The following is a 25,784-nucleotide window of genomic DNA, read 5'->3' on the forward strand; positions in this document are numbered from 1 at the left end:
AGGTAGAATAAAAGAGACGATGAAAAGACCAATTTAAAAAACATCAAGTCTGAGTGGCAGAGGCAGAAGTTGAAAGAACGAGTGAAATTATGGTCCAGCGAGAAGAACAGTAGATGGGGGAGGGAAGGGAGGGAGTGTAATTCTTGGAAAGGGTTTTCATTGTGACAGTCAGAATGGCACAGCCCCTGAGGAAAGGAAACGCGCTGACAGCGTAATAGAAGTGAAATCGCTGGAATAACACGGCCGAGGCCTCTCAACAGCCTGATAGCCGTGTTGGCAGCTCCCTCAGATGCCATCTCACACAGAGTGTCACAGTCTCTCTAAAATTGGTGTCATTATGGGGAATGTTGCTCCACTATGACAGCTAGTTAAATCGAGGGAGAGTCGTGTTTGGTTTGGGTTGGTTATTTGATCACAGTGCATTAAAGTTGAGCTAGTAGGCCATTCATTAAATATAAACACAACGAGAAAAGAAAACTTTGGACACTCATTTCCTGCTTGAGTTAAAATTGCTTTAGTTCTGTCAATGCAAAAGAACTAAATTGTCAAGAGTGTTTGAAAAAGGCTTCTCATTTGTTTGACTAACTTCAAGATGACAGGAAAATTAGTTGAAGGCTACACCGTTTGGACCATTACATCATTTGCCTTTCTTTTATCACTCCCATTTAATCACCTGTCAGACATGACAAATATGAGCAAAAAAAGTTTGGAGTCGGCAAGATTTTTTTTTTTTTAAATGTATTTGAAAGAAGATTCTTATGTTCACCAAGGCTGCATTCATTTGATCAAAAATACAGTAAAACAGTAATATTGGGAAAATTGAGAAATCATTCTAATATGCTGATTTTCTGCTCAAAAAACATTTCTTATTATCAATATTGAAAACAGTTGTGCTGCTTAATATTTTTGTGGAAACCATAGTACAATTTTAGGATTTTTTGGATTAATTAAAAGTTTAAAAGTTTTTTTTTTTTGTACTTTATTGTCACTTTTGATCGGTTTAATACATCCTTGCTGAATAAAAGTAATAATTTCTTTGAAAAAAAAAAATACAAATAATATTTAGAATGGCACAGCCCCTGAGGAAAGTGAATAATATTGTTATTACAGTGTAATTACATATATATAAGCACATGCAATTGAACATTTTTAAATTTATTATACTTATAAAGCTACTGGAAGCTCCCGGTGGACAAAGTAGAAGCTAACCCATAAACAAAATCCTTTAGCCCCATCTTTTCGATGAGAATCACTCTCTGCCAGTGAGGATGACCCTGATGGTATCTCTGTCATGTCTGCAGGGCCGAGGATCTGGCTTCCCCGGCAGGAGGCGGCCCAGGGGTTCGGGTGTCACAGGCCGGGGAGGACGTGGCCGTGCCAGAATGAAAAATGGAGTCCCTCCAATCCCAACACCAGGAGTATGTCACATTATTTGTCAACTACTACATGGTTTGTTCTGATATGTGGATATGTAACTATAGTGCGACTGTTTTTCCATTAATTTGTATGGTATGTTTGTATCTCTACAGATAAACATCATGGAACCAATGTGCACATTCAAGGATGAAGAGGAAAATGCTATGCACAATACAGTGGTGATTTTCTCTAGTACAGACACGTTCACACTGAAACAGGTAAAAGTGAATGTTTCTGAGCAGTCGGTGCTGCTTACAGCCATATGTGTGGAGTCTGCTGCTCTCTTACAGTGGTATTTATGTGTGTGTGTTTTCTTTTCCTTAGGATATGTGTGTAGTGTGTGGAAGTTTTGGACAGGGTGTGGAGGGTCGACTCCTGGCCTGTGCTCAGTGTGGACAGTGTTACCACCCCTTCTGTGTTAACATAAAGGTGAGCATATTTCAACCCCACAGTACAAAAGAACACTTTACAGGATGAGGCCATTATATCCTTCCCTTTTTCTAAATGTGTTGGAGGTGATGATGGTAGCGTTAATTATAACTGGCCAAAAAAAAAAAAAAATCCTAACCTTGTAACTGGACCAGGGAAGAAAATTAAATAATAGGGAAAAAAATATATATAATTACTTAACTGAAATTACTTAATGATATTATTTAAGCATTTGTTATTGTTTGCTGTATATATATATATATATGCTGTCAAAATTAGAGTGCTAATGTATGCGATTAACTTAAATCTGTACTGGCACGCTGTCTGTGAATCTCCTGTCTGTGTGACAGACACGCACAGGACTCATGCGCACAGATAGCCAATTCAGACAGTGCGCAGCCGCATTGAGCTCTTACAAAAGTATGCCAAAATGTCCGCTTTGTCGAGTATCCTTGTAAGCACAGTCTTAAATCAGTTAATTATAGTGTTAAATAACCGTAAAGAGTTGTGAGGACGTCGGATGTGTATCTGATCCCCATTTTGTGCGGCAGCGCGAGATCTTAAAGTGACAGCAGCCTAATAAGCCTGCTGCTGTGATGTCTGTTATAAATGTTAATCAAAGATAAAAAGATAAAGAGAAAATCACTCACTGCTCTTGACTGAACTTCTGTAGCTTTAATAAGGATTAATCTATATTTAATTTATAATTTATGCAGTGAAGACTATGAAGTGTTTAATCACTTTATTCAATTACTGTAGGCCTATATTTCCTACCTGTTAAACCAAATATTTAAAATATACTGTCTTTATGTTGTTTCTACATTAATTTGGAGATTAAATGTGAAATTATAACAATATAAACCGATATTAAAAACTTTAATGTTGATCGTGATTAATTACAGAAAAATGTGCAATTAATTTGTTTTGTTTTTTATCAATTGACAGCAAAATTCAGCTTTCTTTTTTTCTGTGGAACGCAAAAGAAATGGTCATTTTGAAAAATATCTCAACGTTCTTTTGTCCTTGAAATGAAAGTTAATTGGTTACAGTGTTGTTTTTGACCCCTTTGACTTTCAAGTAAATTTGAAACGTTTTTCCAAATATCTAAAAGCTACACTGTTTTGAAAAAAAAAAAAAAAAAAACATACTAAACTACTAGGGCTGTTTAAAAAATATCGATTTTTCGATTTTAATCGATTCTTATTCTCACAAACCGATATCGATTCTTAAATCCCAAGAATCGATTAGTCTAGTCTGTTTTCAGTTGATGAATGAACAGAACATGTAGCGCACCTCCTATCCAATAATCTTTGTGCTTTGTTACTTTTGATATGAAGCAAAGACTTAATGTGACGTGACAGATCGCTTTAGCGCCTCAGTTAAAGAGAAGCGGAAGCTTCTCTTTAGCTGTAACTTTAATGCCAGTTACAGCGCGAAATAAACATGACTCAATATCTGGAGGTATGTTAAAATATACAGTACACCTTACCGAAATCCGTATCATGTCTTGTATAATAGCACAATCAGTGTTTCAACCTCGGAAAGAAACAGCTTGTAAACAATGTCACGTAACGTCACATTTACCTCAGAAAAACATATTCAGTGACCATAAACTCATTAGTCAGCTAGAAAAGTGAACTCTAGAAAGCAGCATTCTGATAAATATAGCTATGCACCGTTACATATTCATTGTAATGTTCTTCAATATTTAATGCATGTTTGAAATCAGTTATGACAGCCATGATTTAAATGTTTAGCCTATATTTAAAGTAGAAATATGATTATGTAATTCTAAACTTTATTTATTATAAAAAAACATAATTGAGTGTAATTTAAGTGTTTGTATATAAATAAATTAATTTTAACCTTCATTATTATAGTAAAGTAGTACCAACTGACTCCTATGTGTAGTTTACAGCATTAGTTGAGTTTTTTTTCCTCTAGAAAATTTGCCATGTACTGTAACTGATAGACTACATCCAAAATAATAGAAATCGAATCGAATCAAAATCGTAATCGAATCGCAAGCATGTGAATAGAAATCATCAGAAAATTGTGTCAATACCCAGCCCTAAAAACTATTGTGTTCTTTTGCAAAGTCTTATGTTAAATGACATTTATTGGTTACAGATCACTAAGGTGGTGTTGAGTAAAGGCTGGCGGTGTTTGGAGTGTACCGTGTGTGAGGCGTGTGGTCAGGCCAGTGACCCGGGACGTTTGCTGCTCTGTGACGATTGTGACATCAGCTACCACACCTACTGCTTAGACCCGCCCCTGCAGAATGTGCCCAATGGGAGCTGGAAATGCAAATGGTATTCCACATTGTTTCACAATTTACTCTTTGCTATTTAAATGCATATTCAAAATAATATAATGGATAAAAATCATAATTTTTTACATAGGCTTACAAAATTATCCTTCTTTTTACTCGTGGTTAATTTAAGAATACTTGCTAGTGACAATAGAGTACATTTTTTATTAACAAAAGCATTTTTTAATGACTTTTATTTATGAGAATTATTTTACTTGTCTTGTATTGATGTGAGCCGTTATTAGGGTGGTAAAATTGGTGGAGCCGTGTGGTTTGTGATTAATGTCATTGTGCCTACTTTGACCTCCCACAGGTGTGTGTCCTGTACGCAGTGCGGCGCCACGTCTGCGGGTCTAAGGTGTGAGTGGCAGAATAATTACACTCAGTGTGCCCCTTGTGCCAGCCTGGCATCATGCCCGCTATGCCAGCAGGACTACAATGAGGAGGAGATCATCCTGCAGTGCCGCCAGTGTGACAGGTGAGCTGCGGTCCAGCACTCTGGGTCTGGGCTGTGCATGTACCTGCTGGTGTGCTTGGATTCCTTTCAACTCAGTAAATCACTGCCATGAAACATTATAAAACCTACTGGATGCATTTTCTGAGGAAGAGATTATATTTCACAGTATTTGAGAAGATGTTAAAATAGTGATTGCTAGACAGTTACTATATATAGCAACCACTATAAGTAATTATCTCTATCAACCACTATTTGAAAAAACACTTTATATTCATCAAATAATTAAATTGTATCATGGTTTCCACAAAAATATTAAACAGCACAACTGTTTTCAACATTGATGATAATGATAAGAAATGTTTCTTGAGCACCAAATCAGATCATATTTGATTTTTCAGTCTTCAGTGTCAAATGATCCTTCAGAAATCATTATATGTTGCCATCACAGGAATAAACTACATTGTAAAAAATATACTAAAATAGAAAACAGTTATTTTAAATTTTATTAATATTTCACATTACAGTTTTTACTGTATTTTTGATCAAATAAATGCAGACTTGTATACATATAACAGCAGAAATACTATTACTACTACTAATAATAATAATATATATATATATTTTTTTTTTTTTTGTTTGTTTGTTTGTTTTTATATTTTGTCCACTGTACATTATATTTTAGTGAATTTCTCTGACACCATACATGACACAGTTTTCCGGATGTCCTGTAAAGGGCACATTCAGGGCTTTTCAGAGATACCAAATGTTTGGATGTTTCTCTATGAAAACTCCTTCTCTTTGGTCTTTAAAAATTACTGACATTAATTTAGCGATTAAATTTAGCACTCTTATGGAAATATGATCATATTTTGTAACTGTCATTTAAATCTGACTAATTTTTTAAATTGTTTGTCATGAATCAGCATCTCTGGAACATGTTATGGGGTTTCTAATCAAAATATGGCTTTCAGTTACAGAACTTCTTTGACTTGACTTTCTACAAAACAAAAATTTCATCCTCAATTTTTCATCAATTTTGTCCACTGTAGTGGACACCAGGACAACAAAGCATGTTTATCAAGCATTTTGGGAGACACAACAAGTGAATAGGGAAAAAAAAATTATATATCAATATTCCTATGAAATATTAGATATTATTTTGAAAATGTTGCCAATTATTACTCCCATTATTACACTTCTTTTTTTCATTACATGTTGCACCAAGAACATATTAATATGCAAATTAGATACATTGTATAGACATTTTATTGAATGGGACTACCCATTTATTGCCATTTTACCTACATATTGCAGAAAGTAAAATGGTAAATCAATTCATTCCATTATAACTTTCATAAACATAGTTGAGAATCATCTTTATACAAAGTTTGGTTAAAATAAAATAAATCCTGAAACCTAAAAAAAAATCCCATTGTTTTTGCCTATACATGTCATTTCATGTCTTTTTATTTTGGTCGTGGTGTCCACTACAGTGGACATAGCATAACATATAAATAAAATATCTTTTTTCAAAATGCCCTAAAAATCTAATGACATGAAAAAAACAATTAATTCACACAACTTTTTTTTTCTGTTTCTCAGGAGAATATTGAATATTTTATTTATTAATTTATTTATTTAATTTTTAAACTATATTATTATAAAATTAAACAATACAAATATTTTCTGCGTATCAGTAATCTGTAATCTGAGATTTATAAAACATAATCTGAATAATAGTAGTCGTAATAATCACTCATAATAAAAAATATTGGGTAATCTCTTTTTTTTTTTTTTAACCTGTTTATATGCTTTTTTTTTTTTTTTTTTAATTTTTATGTTCTGGGTTTACAAGGTGGTTGCTTACTGGCCCAAGTAAAAAGTGGCCCAATCATATTCTGAACTCAAATCCCTCCTTCAACATGAATCAATGGGATTTATTCATTTATTGTACAATACAATTGTACGCTTTGATAGTAGAAGACACTGAAACGTAGAAAAGTACGGCTCTCCTTTATACGTACACAGTTAGAGGTATCATTCATATCCGTAGCAAAAACATGCTGTTTCCGTGTCTGCAGGTGGATGCATGCCTCGTGTCAGGGGATCCACTCGGAGGAGGAAGTGGAGAAGATTGCAGATACCAGCTTTGACTGCAGTCTGTGCCAAGGCCAGACCCCTCTCTCTCCTGGTAAACACAAACACTGCTTTAGCACAGTCTGTTTTACATTTATAAATCTTTTTTTTGGTTGACATTGTGTATTTGTGTGTTCATTACACAGTGCCTGGAACGCCGGCCAAATCCAATATGGATTTAGTTGAGTCTGTTCTCATGCCACAGAGATTTACAAAAACACGAGATCCTGGTAAAGTTGATGTAATTTGCTAAAACAGTTTTTTAACAGAATTATAAAAATGTCAGATTATTATCATTTAGATTTTTACAATAAAGTTCAATTAGTTAACCACTTTCATTAAAATGAACTAACAAAGAAAAAATCTTAGCCTTAATCTTAGGTAATGTTAATTTCAACATTTATTTACATTAATGTTTGTTAAATCATTATTTAGTGTTACCAAAATTTCTATATTGAATATAAATGTTTCTGGTTATGCTTTGCTATGAAATATTTCATCAACTAGATATTATTCTTTGTAGAGTAAAACTTTCTCACAGGCCATAATAATGTACAAGTTGAGAGTGAATAATTATTTTGAGTTGGTTCTTTGTGTTTCCAATGAGGTTCCTCTATGTTTCTGCTCCACAGACTTGTCGAGGACGTACACCCAGGACGGTGTTTGTCTCACGGAGTCTGGTCTGTCCCAGCTACAGAGTCTCGCCAATGCAGCCTCTCGCCGGAGACGCTCCAAACCCAAACTCAAACTGAAGATCATAAACCAGAACAGTGTGGCCGTGCTGCAGACTCCTCCAGACCCACAGACTGAACTCTCCAGAGATGGAGACATTGACGACACCAAAAGTACTGCTTCTTACATCTCGACCTTTTATACTTTTTTTGCAATAGTTTCATTTCCATGGATGATTTTTTAACAGCGAATTAACAGATGCAGTATTAAGGGGTTCACAACCTAACATAATGCCTTAAATCTAAAATTAATTTTGTTTATACATTCAAATCTTGGCGTCTATTTTAAAATAAAAAGTCCATGCATATTATTTGATTTATATTATATAATTTCTTTCATCTTTTGAATGTTTGAATGCTTTGGTGAGTTCATGGAAAAACATTATGGAATTAATGTGATTGTGCCTCCAATTCTGAGGAAAATTAGGTATCCTAGAAGGTAGCGAAATTTTTCTACCTACAATTTAAAACAGCCCTCACATTGGGAGTGCACTTATGATGCCATAAAACTAGTTATCTAGCTAGGCAGCTCATTATAGTGATTTGAAATGTTATTTTTAGCACAGATGGACTGCAGTTTGCTGAATCTGTTGCGTAAAACACAGTGTCTCATATTACAGTTTCTCATCTTGTAGTCTTGGGTGCAGAGTGGGGTTTGCTTACCTGTGTGTGATTCCTGACAGCTTTGTGTATATTTGTTTGTCTGTGTGTGTTTTGCAGCAGAAGGGGAGATAGTGGACGGTGAGGGGAAGTCAGACTCCAGTCCTGAAAGAGAGGCCACAGCAGAAGATGACTCTAAAGACACAGATGCCTGCAAGAAGAGGAAGAGGAAGCCCTACCGCCCAGGTGAGAGACTCTAGTGGAGTAGAACCCAACACAGTTTCCCTTGCACAAGAGCATTTCTCTTTTTAATTGTCCATTGTACAACATTTCCAGGTCTGCTGGAAATTGCATGATTTTTGCATGATTGTACTTTATATGATTATGCGTGATCAGAAAAAGGAATAGAGTAAAAGGCACACAGTTTCTCTTATTTTATTTTTTATTTCTTAATAAATAAATCAAATAAATGTATTATTTATTTTTTATTTTTATTTTTTAAAATTATTTTCTGTGCCACTGTATCAGATGTTAGTAACTATACATTGCCAGTCTATTGCAAAACATAATGAATGACTGCTCAGATACAAAATATCAGTCAGTAGGTGCGTTTACATGGAGCATTGTATTCCGATTACAATTGGTTTAAAAGTCCAATCTGAATTTGAAATGTTAAACTGTATTGAGGAGTTATATATATACAGGGCTTGACATTAACTTTTGTATAACTAGCATATATCAGTAACCCATAGCAGATCTATACAGGTCGAGCTGGGCAAGGTAGAGGGTTTTAAAGGAACTCTGAAGTGCACTGCAAACTGCTACAGTGAATGTAAACAGCCATTTAAATGTGTGAGCAACAAACTTATTGGCTGCAGAAGTGACATGAACCAATCAGCTTGTGCCAGTAGTTAACGCTGTAATTATCCTCAGCTTGCGTTAAGACCCATCAGCCTGCGCCATCAGAGTTTCATGACTGAACTATGTATATATATATATATATATATATATACATATATATATATATATATACACACACACACATAGTTGAGTTTCATGACTGAAGTTGAGTTTCATGACTGAACTATGTATATATAAATATATATATATATGTATATGTATGTGTGTGTGTGTGTGTATATATACAATATCTCACAGTAAACCCCTCACATTTTTGTAAATATTTTATTATATCTTTTCATGTGACAACACTGAAGAAATGATGCTTTGCTACAATGTAAAGTATTGAGTGTACAGCTTGTATAACAGTGTAAATTTGCTGTCCCCTCAAAATAACTCAACACACAGCCATTAATGTCTAAACCGCTGGCCACAAAAGTGAGTACACCCCTAAGTGAAAATGTCCAAATTGGGCCCAAAGTGTCAATATTTTGTGTGGCCACCATTGTTTTCCAGCACTGCCTTAACCCTCTTGGGCATGGAGTTCACCAGAGCTTCACAGGTTGCCACTGGAGTCCTCTTCCACTCCTTCATGACGACATCACGGAGCTGGTGGATGTTAGAGAGCTTGCGCTCCTCCACCTTCCGCTTGAGGATGCCCCACAGATGCTCAATAGGGTTTAGGTCTGGAGACATGCTTGGCCAGTCCATCACCTTTACCCTCAGCTTCTTTAGCAAGGCAGTGGTCGTCTTGAAGGTGTGTTTGGGGTCGTTATCATGTTGGAATACTGCCCTGCGGCCCAGTCTCCGAAGGGAGGGGATCATGCTCTGCTCATTCATGGTTCCCTCAATGAACTGTAGCTCCCCAGTGCCGGCAGCACTTATGCAGCCCCAGACCATGACAATCCCACCACCATGCTTGACTGTAGGCAAGACACACTTGTCTTTGTACTCCTCACCTGGTTGCCGCCACACACGCTTGACACCATCTGAACCAAATAAGGTTGTCTTGGTCTCATTGCGGGCTTTCTTGTGCATCATCTTTAGAAGAGGCTTCCTTCTGGGACGACAGCTATGCAGACCAATTTGATGCAGTGTGCGGCGTATGGTCTGAGCACTAGGGCTGGACCAGAATATTTGAATATTCGTTTGGTAGGTTGGTATTCGATTTTCAATTTTGGGATTAGAATATTAGTTTTCTTTTTTTTTTTTTTTTTTTGCACATCTGGTATACCCCTCGCGAAACGGTTCTCATTCGCGCTTGAATATGTTTACACTACAAAATATGGCGAAATACAATACTCTTTTTTACAATTATCTTACATAGCCTAGCTGTTTTTAATATGATGGACAGTTTAAGGAACCCAGCCTTGTTATACTTAATAAATATATATTGTCGTCTTCTAATGTGTTCCCTGAAACTGGAGTATTCTGTCTGAAGCGCACAACTACATGAGCTCGTATTTTGGGTTAAGCTGCGCTGCTTTGACATTGTGGAAAATAGAATAGAAACAAAATGTGATAGCCTTTTTACCCGTTATTATCAGTCTAAATGAATCTACTGCGAAATATAGGAGCTTATTAAAACGCAAACGTAAGATTTTACTGGGACGGCCTGTTCTTTATTTATTACCGTTCATTCATTTATTGTTCGTCTTTTATTTAAATAGCCTACCCTTTACTGTGTCAGTAATTACTGTGCTGCTAATTTCTGATTTGGCCCGCGTGAGGCGCGCCGCTTCCGGCTTGCGCTGTTCTGTAGTTTATTAAAAGTTTATTCATTCTGAACGTGTTCTCGACATAATCAAAATGCAAACAGACACACAGAGATTCCTGCTGTAAGGCGTTGTCTACGAAGCAAATAGGCATAACGTTTGCTCACTTAGCTTGAGTTATTGATACCACACAGACTTAAGAGGCGACTGACATTTCACAACTGCCGCTTTTTTCCCCATGAAACACGTGTAACTGTCCGTCACAAATGTTATGCCGTCTACAGCATTACTTAATAAAGAAAATAACTTTAAATGAGCAACAGAAAAACAGAAATAACCCGCATACATGCGGTGCTCGAGTCGTTCGACACAGTTCAACCGGGAGCGCGCAGCTCTTAAAGGGGCCACACCATATTTCCACTCGTTACACATGCCTTTATTAGAGAGAAGAATATCTTCAGCCTCCTCCCGCCGAATCTTCGAATATTCAGTGCTGATTACTACCAAGCTTTGAAGCTCAAAAAATGGTATTCGGATCAGCCCTACTGAGCACTGACAGGCTGACCCCCCACCCCTTCAACCCAGCACTCATTTGTCTATTTCCCAAACACAACCTCTGGATATGACGCTGAGCATGTGTACTCAACTTCTTTGGTCGACCATGGCGAGGCCTGTTCTGAGTGGAACCTGTCCTGCTAAACCGCTGTATGGTCTTGGCCACTGTGCTGCAGCTCAGTTTCAGGGTCTTGGCGATCTTCTTATAGCCTACGCCATCTTTATGTAGAGCAACAATTCTTTTTTTCAGATCCTCAGAGAGTTCTTTGCCATGAGGTGCCATGTTGAACTTCCAGTGACCAGTATGAGAGAGTGAGAGCGATAACACCAAATTTAACACACCTGCTCCCCATTCACACCTGAGACCTTGTAACACTAACGAGTCACATGACACCGGGGAGAGAAAATGGCTAATTGGGCCCAATTTGGACATTTTCACATAGGGGTGTACTCACTTTTGTGGCCAGCGGTTTAGACATTAATGGCTGTGTGTTGAGTTATTTTGAGGGGACAGCAAATTTACACTGTTATACAAGCTGTACACTCACTACTTTACATTGTAGCAAAGTGTCATTTCTTCAGTGTTGTCACATGAAAAGATATAATAAAATAATTACAAAAATGTGAGGGGTGTACTCACAGCATAGGCTATAAGAAGATTGCCAAGACCCTGATACTGAGCTGCAGCATGGTGGCCAAGACCATACAGCGGTTTAACAGGACAGGTTCCAGAACATAGCCTTGCCATGGTCGACCAAAAAGTTGAGTGTGTGTGCTCAGCGTCATATCTAGAGGTTGTGTTTGGGAAATAGACATATGAGTGCTGCCAGCCTATCAGTGCTCAGACCATACGCCGCCCACTGCGTCAAATTGGTCTGCATGGCTGTCGTCCCAGAAGGAAGCCTCTTCTAAAGATGATGCACAAGAAAGCCCGCAAACAGTTTGCTGAAGACAAGCAGACAAAGGAACCATGTCCTGTGGTCTGATGAGACCAAGATAAACTTATATGGTTCAGATGGTGTCAAGCGTGTGTGGCGGCAACCAGGTGAGGAGTACAAAGACAAGTGTGTCTTGCCTACAGTCAAGCATGGTGGTGGGGTTGTCATGGTCTGGGGCTGCATGAGTGCTGTTGGCACTGGGGAGCTACAGTTCATTGAGGGAACCATGTATGCCAACAGAGCATGATCCCCTTCCTTCAGAGACTGGGCCGCAGGGCAGTATTCCAACATGATAACGACCCCAAACACACCTCCAAGACGACCACTGCCTTGCTAAAGAAGCTGAGGGTAAAGGTGATGGACTGGCCAAGCATGTCTCCAGACCTAAACCCTATGGAGCATCTGTGGGGCATCCTCAAATGGAAGGTGGAGGAGCGCAAGCTCTCTAACATCCACCAGCTCCGTGATGTCGTCATGGAGGAGTGGAAGAGGACTCCAGTGGCAACCTGTGAAGCTCTGGTGAACTCCATGCCCAAGAGGGTTAAGGCAGTGCTGGAAAACAATGGTGGCCACACAAAATATTGACACTTTGGGCCCAATTTGGACATTTTCACTTAGGGGTGTACTCACTTTTGTGGCCAGCGGTTTAGACGTTAATGGCTGTGTGTTAAATTATTTTGAGGGGACAGCAGATTTACACTGTTATACAAGCTGTACACTCACTACTTTACATTGTAGCAAAGCATCATTTCTTCAGTGTTGTCACATGAAGAGATATAATAAAATATTTACAAAAATGTGAGGGGTTTACTCACTTCTGTGAGATACTGTATATCCCCCCCCCCCACTATACCACTTGTACATACAGTAATTTCAGTGGAGGTGATGCAGCACTTCATTTGAAATGTTTATATTGAGGAGTTTCTGATTTTACTTAGGTATTGGTGGTTTCATGGTCAGACAAAGGAACCGGACAGGTCCAGGCAGAACTAAACCAGCCTTGGTCAGGAAGGACTCCACTGGTTCTGAGACCCTGCAAGGCAAAGATGAGGGTGAGTATCATTCAACACTGTCAGTAAGATGACTTGCTGGTAGCTTATGTTGGATCTTAAATCAATCTTCAATCTTTATATGCTTATTTTTTACTATCTTTTTGAATGTATCAACTGCTGTCAAATGTCCACAACCACTGCATGAGTTTATAACGCTGGATTGAGCTCATCCTGATCGCCATATATTTGACACCTCTAATCTAGACTGATCTGTTGACTAATATAGATAGAAGTTATTATTACAACAAAAATATATTGCATTGATGTAGATGCTTTGTATATTGCTTTGTAGATGCAAAACTCACCTGCATAATAAATATGGTTCTCTTTTCTGTCCTGAAAGGCTGGGGTGACCAAGCGCCTGACACTCCAATTGATGAAAAACACCCTTTGTCTGATTTTCCTGACAATCCTGAGGTTAAAATACGGAAACGCTATAGGAAAAAGAAGACCAAACTGGAGGAGGCTTTTCCCACTTACCTACAGGTCTGGCTCATTGTCAACCTTTGAGGTCTTTGAGGTCAAATTATCTACTCTTCAACATTTTAAAATATAATTGAATAACTACATTTTAAAGACAATGTGAGTGGTGTTTGTCTGTGCAAAATGTATCATCACTATGCTAAGGTGTTCTGGCTGGTTGTCAGCCCATCCCCAAGTCTCAATAATATTTTGGTCTCTATATATGGCTTGGGTTATTCAGTGTAAGTTTGTGATTTTTTTTTTTTTTTTTTTTTGCCCTGTTTTTCATCCACAAGGCAAAAATCATAAGTCACATTCACTTGGAAAAGCTGTAGGACATCTCTCCAAAACAAGCCACACAATATGAGATAATTTCTAAGCTGCAGTCCTCTGGAATCAATAGCAACTTTTCAGCCGATGCTCACTGTATCTCAAGTCAATTCCAAGGATGTCACTGGGCAACTGCTACAGATGCGCTGGGACATGCCACAGCTTTTAGTAGACTTTAGAGCACTCTGCTAGGTGAACTGGGAGCTTGTCTAGTGGAGTTTGACATGTGGACTCTTAGGGAGATGATGTCATTTTTCCAGGTCAACCTCCTGTCGTTAGTCTCAAAATGATTTGGTTTGAAAGCTACGACAGATTAACTTTTTCGAATCAAAATTTATGTCAGAAAGCATAAGGGCTGGATGGTATGATAAAAATGTTATATCATAGTATGGGTAATTTTATATCATGGTCAATCTGTAAACCACAATACAGTATTTTTGCTGGAAATTTAACAGAGAATTAGTGGGTATGCTACCTGTGAATTACACTACCATTCAAAAGTTCTGGGTTCAGGTTTTTTTTTTGTTTTTTGTTTTTTTGAAAGAAACTAATACTTTTATTCAGCTTTTAACTTTTATTTTGGCGTTAAAGACATTTATAATGTTACAAAATATACTCTACTTTCAATTCATAGTCAAATAACGTATGGTTTCCACAAAAATATTAAGCAGCACAACTGTTTTCAACATTGATAATAATAAGAAATGTTTCTTGAGCAGCAAATCATCATATTAGAATAATTTCTGAAGGATAATGTGACAATGAAGACTGGAGTAATGACACTGAAAATTTAGCTTTGCATAACAGGAATACATTTTAAAATACATTACAATAGAAAAGTTTTTTTTTTTAAATGGTTATAGTATTTCACAATGTTCATACCTGCAAACTAGTCGCTTTTCGGCGAAATTCGCCATTTTGAATCAAAATATGTCATTTATGTGAATTGTGTAGATGCGAAGAGCTTTTTTTTTTTCGGGGGGGATGGGATGGGTGTCAGGGTGAATTTGCAGGCACAATAAACCTCACAAGAATCGAAAATGGGCCACTTTCCCATAGACTGCAGACCATATACGTCTCAAGCTGTCGTGATCTTTCTTGGCGCTCTGTGGCGTGACTGACACATCGCTGTAGCGCTTCAGTTCACACAGAGCACGTGAACCGATCATCTCTTCCGGTTTACAACACGAAATAAACATGAATAAATATCCGAAGGTATGTTGAAAGATACAGTACAACTTAACGAAATCCATATCATGTCACATTAATCGATCAATCAGTGTTTCAACCGCGGAAAGGCGTCAATAAAACAGCTTGTAAAAATGTCACATTTACCGTCACATTTACCTCAGAAAAGCCGTTCAATGTCCAAAAACTTGTTAGTCCGCTACAAAAATGAACTTAGAGAGGAGCATTTTGATATATATCCACTGTGACTAGGCTATTGCATATTTATTGTACTTAACATGTGCTTCAATATTGAATGTATAAATCCGTTTTATGACAGCCACCATTTAAATGTTTAGGCCTATATAAAAACGAGTAGAAACATAATTATGTCATTAAAAATGATTTGTAACGTTATTATAAAAACTTATTTGTGTAATTTATATTTAAGTAGCTTACAAATCAATTAATTTTAACCTTTACTAATATAATGATGTACCGACTGTGGTTCCCTGTATAGTTTACAGCAATAGTTGAGACATATTTTTTCTTTGAGGGAATTTGCCATATACTGCACCTGAAAAGGCCCCAGATTAATCAATATTGAATTGAAGGTAATCAAATTGAAATCAAAGCGCAAGCTTCTGAATCAAAATCAAATCCAATTGTGAAATTTGTGAAACAATGCCCAGCCCTACTGTCAATAAATGTTTTTTTTTTTACTTGAAGCAAATGTTGTTTTTTCCACCTATTTTCTTGTCAGAGTGCACCAGAATGCTTAGTTTACATGTTAAAATCAGAAAAATGTTCTCCTGGCGGAGGATGCCCTCAGACCCCCCTACTACTATTTACTTTCTAAACATGTCACCTTTTTCACCACTTTGGAGTTTGCAGGTATGAATGTTACAGTTTTTACTGTATTTGTTCTGATAAAAAAATGCAACCTTGGTGAACAGAGAAAGAGACAAAGAGGCTTCTTTCGAAAAAAAATTTTACCGACCTCAAACGTTTGAACAGTTTCGTATACTAATGAAAGGCACATAATCTTGTCAGATAATTTCTTCTTTTTATCTGGATCATGATGGATGCAAACAAAAAAACTATAACATGAATAATGAATAAGCTCACCACTGTTAAATGCTCAAGTAACTACTATTATGAAGCAAATAATTCTGACTCTAAATTTGAATTAAATGAGCCACTTTCAAAGTTACATAGCTGATATACACATCAGTTGAATTCTCTATTAATGCGGCAACCGTAAAAACAAGTAAACTTGTGCTGTACTTATCAGCACCCTTTAATCTTGATTTATTTGGGACCCATCCCACTTTGTATTTTCATATTACTTCATGTTTCAGTCACCCACACGTGTGCATAGCACAAAGCAGTCCTGCACACTGATAGCTGCACAAATGCATTTACCACTTTATAAAAGATCCAGCAAAATCTGTACCGTCACACACTGTATTATACCATCATATCGGCCAGCCCTAGAAATTAAGAACGTATGGGATGGGAATGACGTAATTGGAGGGTTAAGCTAATGCTAGCTGTTCATGCTAGCTTCTCCATCAACACTGAGAGAATCCACCCTAAAGGTGATTCTCAGAAGAGCCACTTCAAATCAATTATTGAAAATGGAGGCTTTTAATGTCTCAGCCAGGCAGGTCGCTGAGAGCTGGAGGCTGTCAGGTCAACTGATCTGAAATGACAGAACAGGCGGTGTGTTGGGGCGTATTACGGCCGATACAGCACGCATGTTGTTTTTGTGCTTGTTCCTGTTATTGCCATGCACACGTGTAGCGGCGTGTGTCTTCATAGATCGTGCGTCCTGTGGGACTGCGCTGGAGTGGTACGAGACGGGATGAAACATGAGCTCATTTGAGGGGCTCCCACAACGTGACAGTCAGTTCAGTGTAACACCATATGAGAAGCCAGAGCCTCGCTGCCAGACAGTCAGCTCAGACAAACACAGAGCCGTCTGGAAAATCTCCACTGTACCCAAAAAAGCTACTCTAAAAACAATACTTTCATTTGAAATGATACACAGTACAATGTGATTTGAGTATTCCTCCTTTTGCTTTGAATGTCATGATCATCCAAAGTGCAATACTGTTGTCTTTCACATGAGCAATATTGTGTTTTCCAGCACTGGAAAATTGAAAATTTAGAAAAGAATCATGCAAATATTTAAAAAAATATATATATATATCTTAAATATTAATAATATTCAAAGTCTTTTATGCTCACCAAGGCTGTATTTATTTGATCAGAAGTACAATAAAAACAGTAATATTGTGAAATATTATTACAATTTAAAATAACTGTTTTCTATTTTGAATTATTTTATAATGTAATTTATTCCTTTGATAAGAAACGATGAGTTTTCAGCATCATTACTCAATGCCTTGAGTAATTATTAATTTCATTACTCTCTTTTGATTACTATAGTGCATCCTTCATGAATAAAATTCTTGTAATTAAAGCCAAAAACAGTTCACAGGAATCAGTCTGAATTGATTCATTAGCATATTAGTCTGAATTTCAATTTTTTTTGAAAAAGTCAGTTCATGACCTTTTTAAAGGTCATGAAAAATGTGGAAACCCTGAGCGTTATATTGACCAATCTAATATTTAGCTGCCTTCAAATGATCTGTGTCCACTTGTTTGATTTACAGAAGTAGGTCATGGGTAATAAATATTTTCCTTTTTCAAGTATTCTGTAACATAAAGGATTATTGACTTGCTACATTTTCATGTATATCTTTTTTGCTATCATTAAATTGTATTATATGCAGTATCTGCATTTTATGGGCCATGAGATACTCTCTAGATATTGGCATCCACATTCATCGCTGAAAAACCCATAGTGGTTAACCGCTAGTCTGAACAGTTATTACTCAATTTATGAAAGCCATAATTTTTTAAAACCCATATCATCTTTACTAGATTGACAAATCAGTCACTTGCACATTTTATACTGAAGTACTCTGACTCCAATCTCTTCTCTTACAGGAGGCCTTTTTTGGGAAAGACCTGCTGGACAAGAGCAAACAGAGCAGACAGGAAACAACACGGCTGCTAGAAGATGACCGAGACAGGAAACAGCTCATGGCCAATCAGATGAAGCCATTGTCAAACGCATCACTCAGTGCGTCGGCGGCACCACTGCCCAGTAAAGCAGTAGCAGCACGTACGTTTCTCATAGTTACTGGTGCAATCACACACACACACACACACATGGGGCCTGTTGCAGCCTTTTTGTCTCTTTCTGTTTTCATATTTTTTTCCATTTGACATTCATACCCAGTCTGATTTATAAATGTATTTCCCTTAACGTCAGTATGAAATTTAATACCCCATTTACATTCTTTACACACATTCCTGGTATAGGTGCCGGCGGATTCACTCAGAAATGTCCCCTTAGGGAAAGTAAAATGGGTTGAGAGTGCAATTTCATGTTGCCTTTAAATTTGTCTACACAATTTAGACCACTTTCCTGGAGTACAAATGTCAGGGTTATGTCTATGTCTATTTAGTTCCATCATAATTTGGTTTAGTTTTCCCTGCTCCCATTTTGCCTGTTCCTTGGTCATTAGTTTCTGATTAATCCCGCACCTGTTTCTGTTCAGGTTAATTAACTCTCCCTGTCCTTAGTTCCTTAGTTCGGTATTGTCTGTGGTTTAACGTGGTTGTGTTCTCCTAAATTTCTCCCTGGCTTTATTATTAAAGACTGTTTATTTCTCTGAATCTCCTGCACCGTACGCTTACTACAGCTACACACGTAACACCAATCATTAGGCCCTTATAATCACTTTCCTGCTTTATCCGCATCCACAGAGAACTCTGTGGAGCCTCTAGTGGACCTCTCCGAAGAGCTGAAATCAGACACAGAGCTGCTGGGAATGTTTTCTGATAACATTGGCAAGCAAACAGAGGAGCCCGGTAGGCCATTATGACTGTCTCTAAACATATGAGAAATAACAGCACATGTTTGCTGTTCTGATGAGCCCCTTCAGTGGGGTCCAGCTCTCTAGCTCTAATATTGTCAATGTTGGGGAATCTGCTTTCAAACAGATTAAGTTCATAAGGTTCTCATAATCTTAAAAACCCTGTAATAGAAAGGCATGTGCTTAGATGACAGATATAAAGTATGCCTGTTAATGAATGTTCATACAAAACTTTCAGTTTTTAGGGTTGTCAAACGTAGCACGTTAGTACATGCAATCTATTTAGCAGCGTTAATTCATTTTGACGCCGTTAACACATTAACACATAACTATTTAATTTGTTCTGTGTAATTTCTAAAAAAACAACAACAAACGTTCAGAGCTGAGGCATAGTACCAACGTCTCCCTTTCTCACACGCATACATAAAGGTCCCTAGCGCAGTATGCATTTCTCGGTAAATGGAGAAAGACTTGCATATAATTTATTTACAAATCAAACCCAGATGGGGCGTTTCACGAAAGTCATTTGCATTCTTTGCATGGTGAAACTTTATTATCATAAACAAGTGAAACACTAATTCATAGAAATGTTAAATCGAACATGCCAGGGGCAAAAACAACTGTACACGTGCAGGATTTTGTCCATAAAGTGTGCGGAAAATTTTGTTATTATCTGTTCATATTTTCTTTTGAGTTCAATGTGGTTTGAGAAATATAGAATATATTATGTGTGACTATACTCCAGTGTAATATAGTGTACAATCAGATGTTCATTTTTTGTAAAAAAAAATAAATAAAAATAATAATAATAATACATAAGTAGTTTAATATTTAAATAGTTAAGAGATGGTCTTTTCATTTTATAAATTTTCTTGGCATTTCCATATTTCATTCTTAGCTCATTTTATTTTACAATGTATGTATGATTCATCTGCAGAATCAATCTTTCTCTCTTCACTGTGCTGATCCCTCATTGTGTTTGGTTTGGGTCTTTGTAGGTCTTGATTTTTGCCCTTTCCAAGTTGAGTACTCTCCTTCACCATTTGGTAAGAGCTCATGGCCATGTTTTTTAGTTATTTCCTTTTTCTTCTGTTCTCTCACACCCTTTTGCTTGGCTTTTATTGGCACATTTCTGTTACTTTTTGATTGTTGACACTTCACTCACAATGTTTACTGTACCTGAATCCAACAATTATGCATCTTGTAGTCTATTTAGTTTCACTAAGTAAAAAATCCCATAACGGACTCCTATCAGAACCTAACAGATTGGGAATGATGCAGCAATGCAGTGCTGGATGCTTCCCTTATACCAGCGCAGTACTGAGATGTTCTAGAGACAGGCATTTCAGAAAACTGAAGGCATTGATGAATGGCCTTCCTGCCATGAGCGACAGTCAGGGCCTCTATCTGAATGGATAAGTGAAGAATAGGTGCACTGAGATCCACAGAGTCCTTGGTTTGATGAAAAGGAACCAACCCAGTAATTTGTGAAAGATGTTGAGCTATCATCCCCGCTGTAAAAACAGCCTTGGAGGACAAGGCGGTCTGACCTCCCTCAGAGCCCACAGTTATATTTCTAGTTGAATTATTTGCAGCGCTAAGTTGTTTATTCAGTTTTGTCTATGTCAGATATGACATCAGACAAAACTGAACACAACCTGCTTCTGTTCGGTTTTGCTTATTAGTTTTAGTTCAGTGTTAGAGGGATAGTTCACCTAAAAACGAAACTTACCCTCACTTACTGTCGTTCCAAACCTGTATAACCTTCTTAATGGGAGCACAAAAGATATTCTGAAGAATGTTTAAGTTGTTTTTGTTTTTAAAATGAAAGTCACTATAGACACTATATATCACACTATGTATACACACACACACACACACACACACATATATATATATATATATATATATATATATATATATATATATATATATATATACTCACACATATACAGATTTGGAACAACGTGAGGGTGAGTAAATTAACCTTTTTATTTTGGGGTAAACTATTCTCAATTTCCATGACAAACCCAATTTCAGGACATCAGGGTCCAGTGGTATGTTTAGTTTGTTAAGATGGAAGTAACAATATTTGTGTGCTTTTCTGTATATGTGTTTATATAGGTCTGGACGTTGCTCCTTTAACAGAAGATGCATCTGTCTCATCTCAAACTCATCTAGGCCGAACTCACCCACGCCAGGTGCCTGAGGAGCCACTGGATGGCATCCTCAGCCCTGAACTGGACAAGATGGTCACTGATGGTCTGTATATAACAATGTACACATTGTTTAATAGTAATATTTGTTCCTGACAAATGTAAACACTGAATCTTTCTGCCATACAGAATCAATACTCAGCAGACTCTACAAAATACCAGGTAGGTTATGTACTCCGTGAACATTGAACATTGCCAGTGAACATGGCAATTCATTATGTTGTTAATAATAGGCCTGTTTCCTTGCAGAGCTTGGTGGGAAGGATGTGGAGGATCTCTTCACAGCTGTCCTGAGCCCCAGCACCAGCCAACCTCCTCAGATGCCTCAACAGATTCAGGGAGCTCAAACCCTGCATGGTCTCCCAGGCCCTGGTTTACATCCCTCCCAACCCAACTCAGGTTTGTTGTAGGAAAATAGTGAATGTTATGATTGAGTGATATGGTTGAGACTCTGATTTTGCTGTTGTCTTTTGACAGTAATGCTTGTCTATGTAATTTAAAGGTGATGTGTCATATTTTCCATGTTAAAGCATTCCCATGCTGATTTGAATGTGCACAGACAACTATAAGTGTGGCATTCATAGGCCCTATCACACACCTGGCGCAATGCGACGCAAGTGTTTTCTGCTAGTTTCAGCCCAACGCAGTTATCATTTTCGTGTCCTGCGCCACGTTGTTTAAATAGCAAATGCATTTGCGCTCAATTGTGCGTCCATGGGCGTGCTGGTCTGAAAACGAGGTGTGTTCAGGCGCATTGTTGGCGCATTGCTATTTTTAGGCAACTGAAATAGACTGCACCATTGACCAACTGAAACCTGGTCTAAAGTCAATGACGCAATATTTGAATTAGTTATTTAAAGAGCGCGTTAGTAATATGTGTGCCTATATGCGGGTGCACAAATATTAAAAATAACAGGATTACAATGTAAAAGATTATTATTGTGTGCATAAAGATAAAAATGCTTTGGTGGAATCCGGCTTGTCCCATAGATGGTCTGCTCGCGTGCTTTAAACTCACGCACGAGCAGATCCGTTTACTCGCTAGAGAAGCGATCAGTTTTTCTGCTTGCAAATTCCGCCATGTAAATGGCGAATCCGCCATGTGCAACTGGCTTTTAAAGGAAAGGGGACATGAGACTATATTTCATGTTACACCCAAAACACACCCATGACTCATTAAGAGAATAGGGACAACCCTTCACGCCCTAAGTGCACTTGCGCCATGCGCTTTAGGCCCTGTCCCAAATGGCACCCTAAACCCTCATGGTCTTCCTCTGAGTCCGCACTTTCACGACGTAATGCCGCTTTGACTGCCGGGTAAAGTCCTCTGCGTAGCTCACAGTCTTGCGGGCTCAGCAGAAGTGCGCATCGAGGGCGCATAGCAGCCGCAAAGGGGGCGCTCCAGGCACCCTTCTTTAAGCTTAAATGACGAATGGGACACCCTACGGTTTTGTGGACTTAACGGACACGCGCACGCAGCGGCCATTGTAAGTCCACAAGACCAAAAGTGCACATGAAGTGTGCCATTTGGGACAGGGCCTTAGACCATGCGCTTAAAATAGGGCCCCATAAGTTGACTTCCAAAAGAGTGTGAACACATGCGGCGCTGAATTATTTGAGCATCCCCACCAGGGGTGCATTTCCCAAGCATTGTTAGCTAACTGTAGTCGCAAGTTCCATTGTTACAAACATAGTTCAGCGAATTCATGGTTCCAGTGAATATTTGCAAACAGCATTGCAGCATTTTGTGGTTGGAACTACAGCTCTCAGCCTATGGTTAGACTCACAGTTTCTTGTTGTAGATAACATGTGGACTTACACATATCATGCTCTTGAGCAAAATAAGCAAGCACACATGCTGTACAATCTATATTGTTCATTCCATATAAATACAAATTACATTTGACATCTTTTAGTTTGTCAAGAGAATGAAAGCATCGTTTTTGAAGAGTGACGTAATAGGGAACCTGTGAATGATTCAAACATTTGGAAACAACAGACAAAAAAACAGCAAAGTAGTGTTCAGATGTCATTTACAGCAATAATCTGACAATAATTCGATCTTGAATGGATTAACTAGCAGAAATTTTTACTCAAAGCAAAGCCGACATTGCCCAGCACAGCCGATATTGGCTTACAATGGTTTGAGTTTGAGGCTGGACTTTCTGTTTTAACCCTTTCAAGCATGAGTTTAAAATATTCTAACTGACCCCCCAGAGTATGCAAGTAAGTGGCTGGTGAACTGGAAGAATAATAGAGTAAACTTTATAGTTACTTAGGCCCATTATGTGTGTCTGATATGAATAAATGTCGGCAAATTATATTTGAATGGATTGTTATTGCTGCTTCCACTGATGTCTGACATCAGTGTGTATTTTATAAACTCTAAAAGTATTGTTTTAATGGTGATTATGTGTATTTAAATGTCTGAAACCTTAAAAGAAGCATTATGTGGCTGAAAACACTGCATAGCTTTGGTATATGACAAGAGCTGCATAGCTTTGGTATATGACAAGAGCTGCGCGCGTCGGTCTCACAGCCAAAGCGCGAAAGCACAGTTTGAATCGCTGAACGTTCGAAATCCCATATGTGGGACTGTACGCCCAGGGGCACAGAAATAAACATCCCATATGTGGGACCGTACCGCTCAAAGGGTTAACAATGACAGACGGAGAGTGTTCAAGAAACCTGTTTGACAACAGTTATTATTTTTGTAATTCAGTGGGGATGGTAGTGGCGCAAAAATGACACATTTCACCTTTATCAGCATATTCTGGGTTTTGTATCAGCTCAATTGATGGTTTCTGTGGCATTTTGACTCATCTCTTAAGTGCATTACCATTTTACAAACAAAGGTTTTTCTGTAGTTTTTCATTCTCAGGTGAACCAAACAGACACATTACATTGTGATAAATCTTTAAGACCAGGCATTGTTGTATGCACTGTTGGTTAGCTGTATTGTTATGTTTTTGTACAGGAATGTCTTCACGAATGCCAGTGATGAATGGTTTGATGGAACCCAAACAGCAGTTTTCACAGTCCCCAATTGGTCCTGGAACAGGGCCGGATATGGCTCGAAATATCCCCCCAATGCAGCGCATGCCTTTCTCAGACAATCTTAGGTCAGTCATGAGTATATCTGTTTCAGACATATGCACACCCACACATATCTAAATTGCAGTATTGATAAAACAAGGAATGAACAGACTACATTTGTGTTGGTCTTTTCTTGTTCAGTAGGTAAAAATAATGTGGCCTAGTCAATAAAATCAGCATTTCTAGATGATATTTATTATATCTACTGTGCAGGGACAGGAAGTTCAATTTGATAGCACAGGAGACTGCTGGTCCGTGGTCCGCTACAGGGTCAGCTTCTGCATCTGCTCCAGCCGCTGCCTCGGAAATGGAGGGAGACTCCATGTCCACTGCACAGAAAAGCACTCTGAAGTGGGAGAAAGAGGAAACACTCGGAGAACTTGCAACTGTTGCACCCGTCCTGTACACTAATGTCAACTTCCCAAACCTCAAGGAGGAATATCCAGGTCTGCAAAGAGATTTTAATGTTATCTAGCAAATGTAGCTTTGAAAAATCAATAACTACTACTGTAATAATCAATACTGTACTACTGTAATCAACTACTTACTATATAGTATGTAATCAGACATATTAAATATATAAAGCAATTAAGAAAATAAATAAGATCTATATTGATTTACATGTTGACCTTAAATGACACTGTCTCTTCTTAATATCTCTCATTGTTATTCTTCTAATAGATACTTTTATTTTAATGTTATAACCTTACAGACTGGTCAACACGAGTAAAACAAATCGCAAAACTGTGGAGAAAAGCAAGTTCACAGGACCGGGCTCCATATGTGGTAAGTTTCAGCTGTAATACATAGAGGACTTCATCATCACATTATTATGCTATGACAAAAAGAACTTTATAGTTCAGCAGAACAGTAAAATGTCTCTCTCTTCAGCTATTAAAGGTCTACAAAATTTTGATAGAAATTTCTGGATCAATTACAGAAAATAGCAGCATATATTGTGTTTTTGTATTTTAGGAAGCTGGTTAGCTGGAGAACCAGCATATGCAGTGTTTTAAATGCTGGTGTGCTGGCTTGTCGACTAGCTTTACCTGATCAATTTTGCTGGTTAATAACACGGATATGCTGGTCTACCCGCTAGACAGCATAAACCAGCATGGAATTTATTTCAGCAGGGTATAGGGACTCAAAGTCAAAAGAATAAATTGGGCCCAAGGAGCTCATTACAGTCTGAGAGATAAATACATTTCAAAAATATGATTAAAGGGAACATTACCTGGACATGAAGGAGTACCACTTAAAATAATAATAAAAAAACCTTTTAGACAATTAATCTAAAACCATGTAATTTTAGCAAATGTA

The 25,784-nt window shown here is 37.8% G+C and overlaps 1 protein-coding gene across 12 annotated transcripts in view; it reads left to right on the forward strand.

Moving 5' to 3' along the window:
* The window catches only part of kmt2cb (lysine (K)-specific methyltransferase 2Cb), a 121,138-nt gene that overhangs the window by 66,117 nt on the left and 29,237 nt on the right, over nucleotides 1–25,784 (forward strand). For 7 of the 12 annotated variants that reach the window (XM_051881098.1, XM_051881088.1, XM_051881070.1 and 4 more), the window contains 20 exons: nucleotides 1,302–1,418; nucleotides 1,530–1,634; nucleotides 1,741–1,845; nucleotides 3,976–4,157; nucleotides 4,470–4,634; nucleotides 6,695–6,804; nucleotides 6,896–6,979; nucleotides 7,382–7,594; nucleotides 8,201–8,326; nucleotides 13,127–13,240; nucleotides 13,584–13,726; nucleotides 18,218–18,395; nucleotides 19,043–19,147; nucleotides 20,151–20,198; nucleotides 21,277–21,414; nucleotides 21,498–21,530; nucleotides 21,618–21,767; nucleotides 24,346–24,490; nucleotides 24,678–24,910; nucleotides 25,177–25,250. In XM_051881098.1, coding sequence (XP_051737058.1) covers nucleotides 1,302–1,418; nucleotides 1,530–1,634; nucleotides 1,741–1,845; nucleotides 3,976–4,157; nucleotides 4,470–4,634; nucleotides 6,695–6,804; nucleotides 6,896–6,979; nucleotides 7,382–7,594; nucleotides 8,201–8,326; nucleotides 13,127–13,240; nucleotides 13,584–13,726; nucleotides 18,218–18,395; nucleotides 19,043–19,147; nucleotides 20,151–20,198; nucleotides 21,277–21,414; nucleotides 21,498–21,530; nucleotides 21,618–21,767; nucleotides 24,346–24,490; nucleotides 24,678–24,910; nucleotides 25,177–25,250 — 2,568 coding nt within the window. The remainder of the gene's footprint in view (nucleotides 1–1,301; nucleotides 1,419–1,529; nucleotides 1,635–1,740; nucleotides 1,846–3,975; nucleotides 4,158–4,469; nucleotides 4,635–6,694; nucleotides 6,805–6,895; nucleotides 6,980–7,381; nucleotides 7,595–8,200; nucleotides 8,327–13,126; nucleotides 13,241–13,583; nucleotides 13,727–18,217; nucleotides 18,396–19,042; nucleotides 19,148–20,150; nucleotides 20,199–21,276; nucleotides 21,415–21,497; nucleotides 21,531–21,617; nucleotides 21,768–24,345; nucleotides 24,491–24,677; nucleotides 24,911–25,176; nucleotides 25,251–25,784) is intronic. The other 5 variants (XM_051881146.1, XM_051881084.1, XM_051881114.1 and 2 more) reach the window with 4 other exon arrangements.

Source organism: Ctenopharyngodon idella, chromosome 2 (assembly GCF_019924925.1).
Source record: "Ctenopharyngodon idella isolate HZGC_01 chromosome 2, HZGC01, whole genome shotgun sequence".
NCBI classification, from domain to species: Eukaryota; Metazoa; Chordata; class Actinopteri; order Cypriniformes; family Xenocyprididae; genus Ctenopharyngodon; species Ctenopharyngodon idella.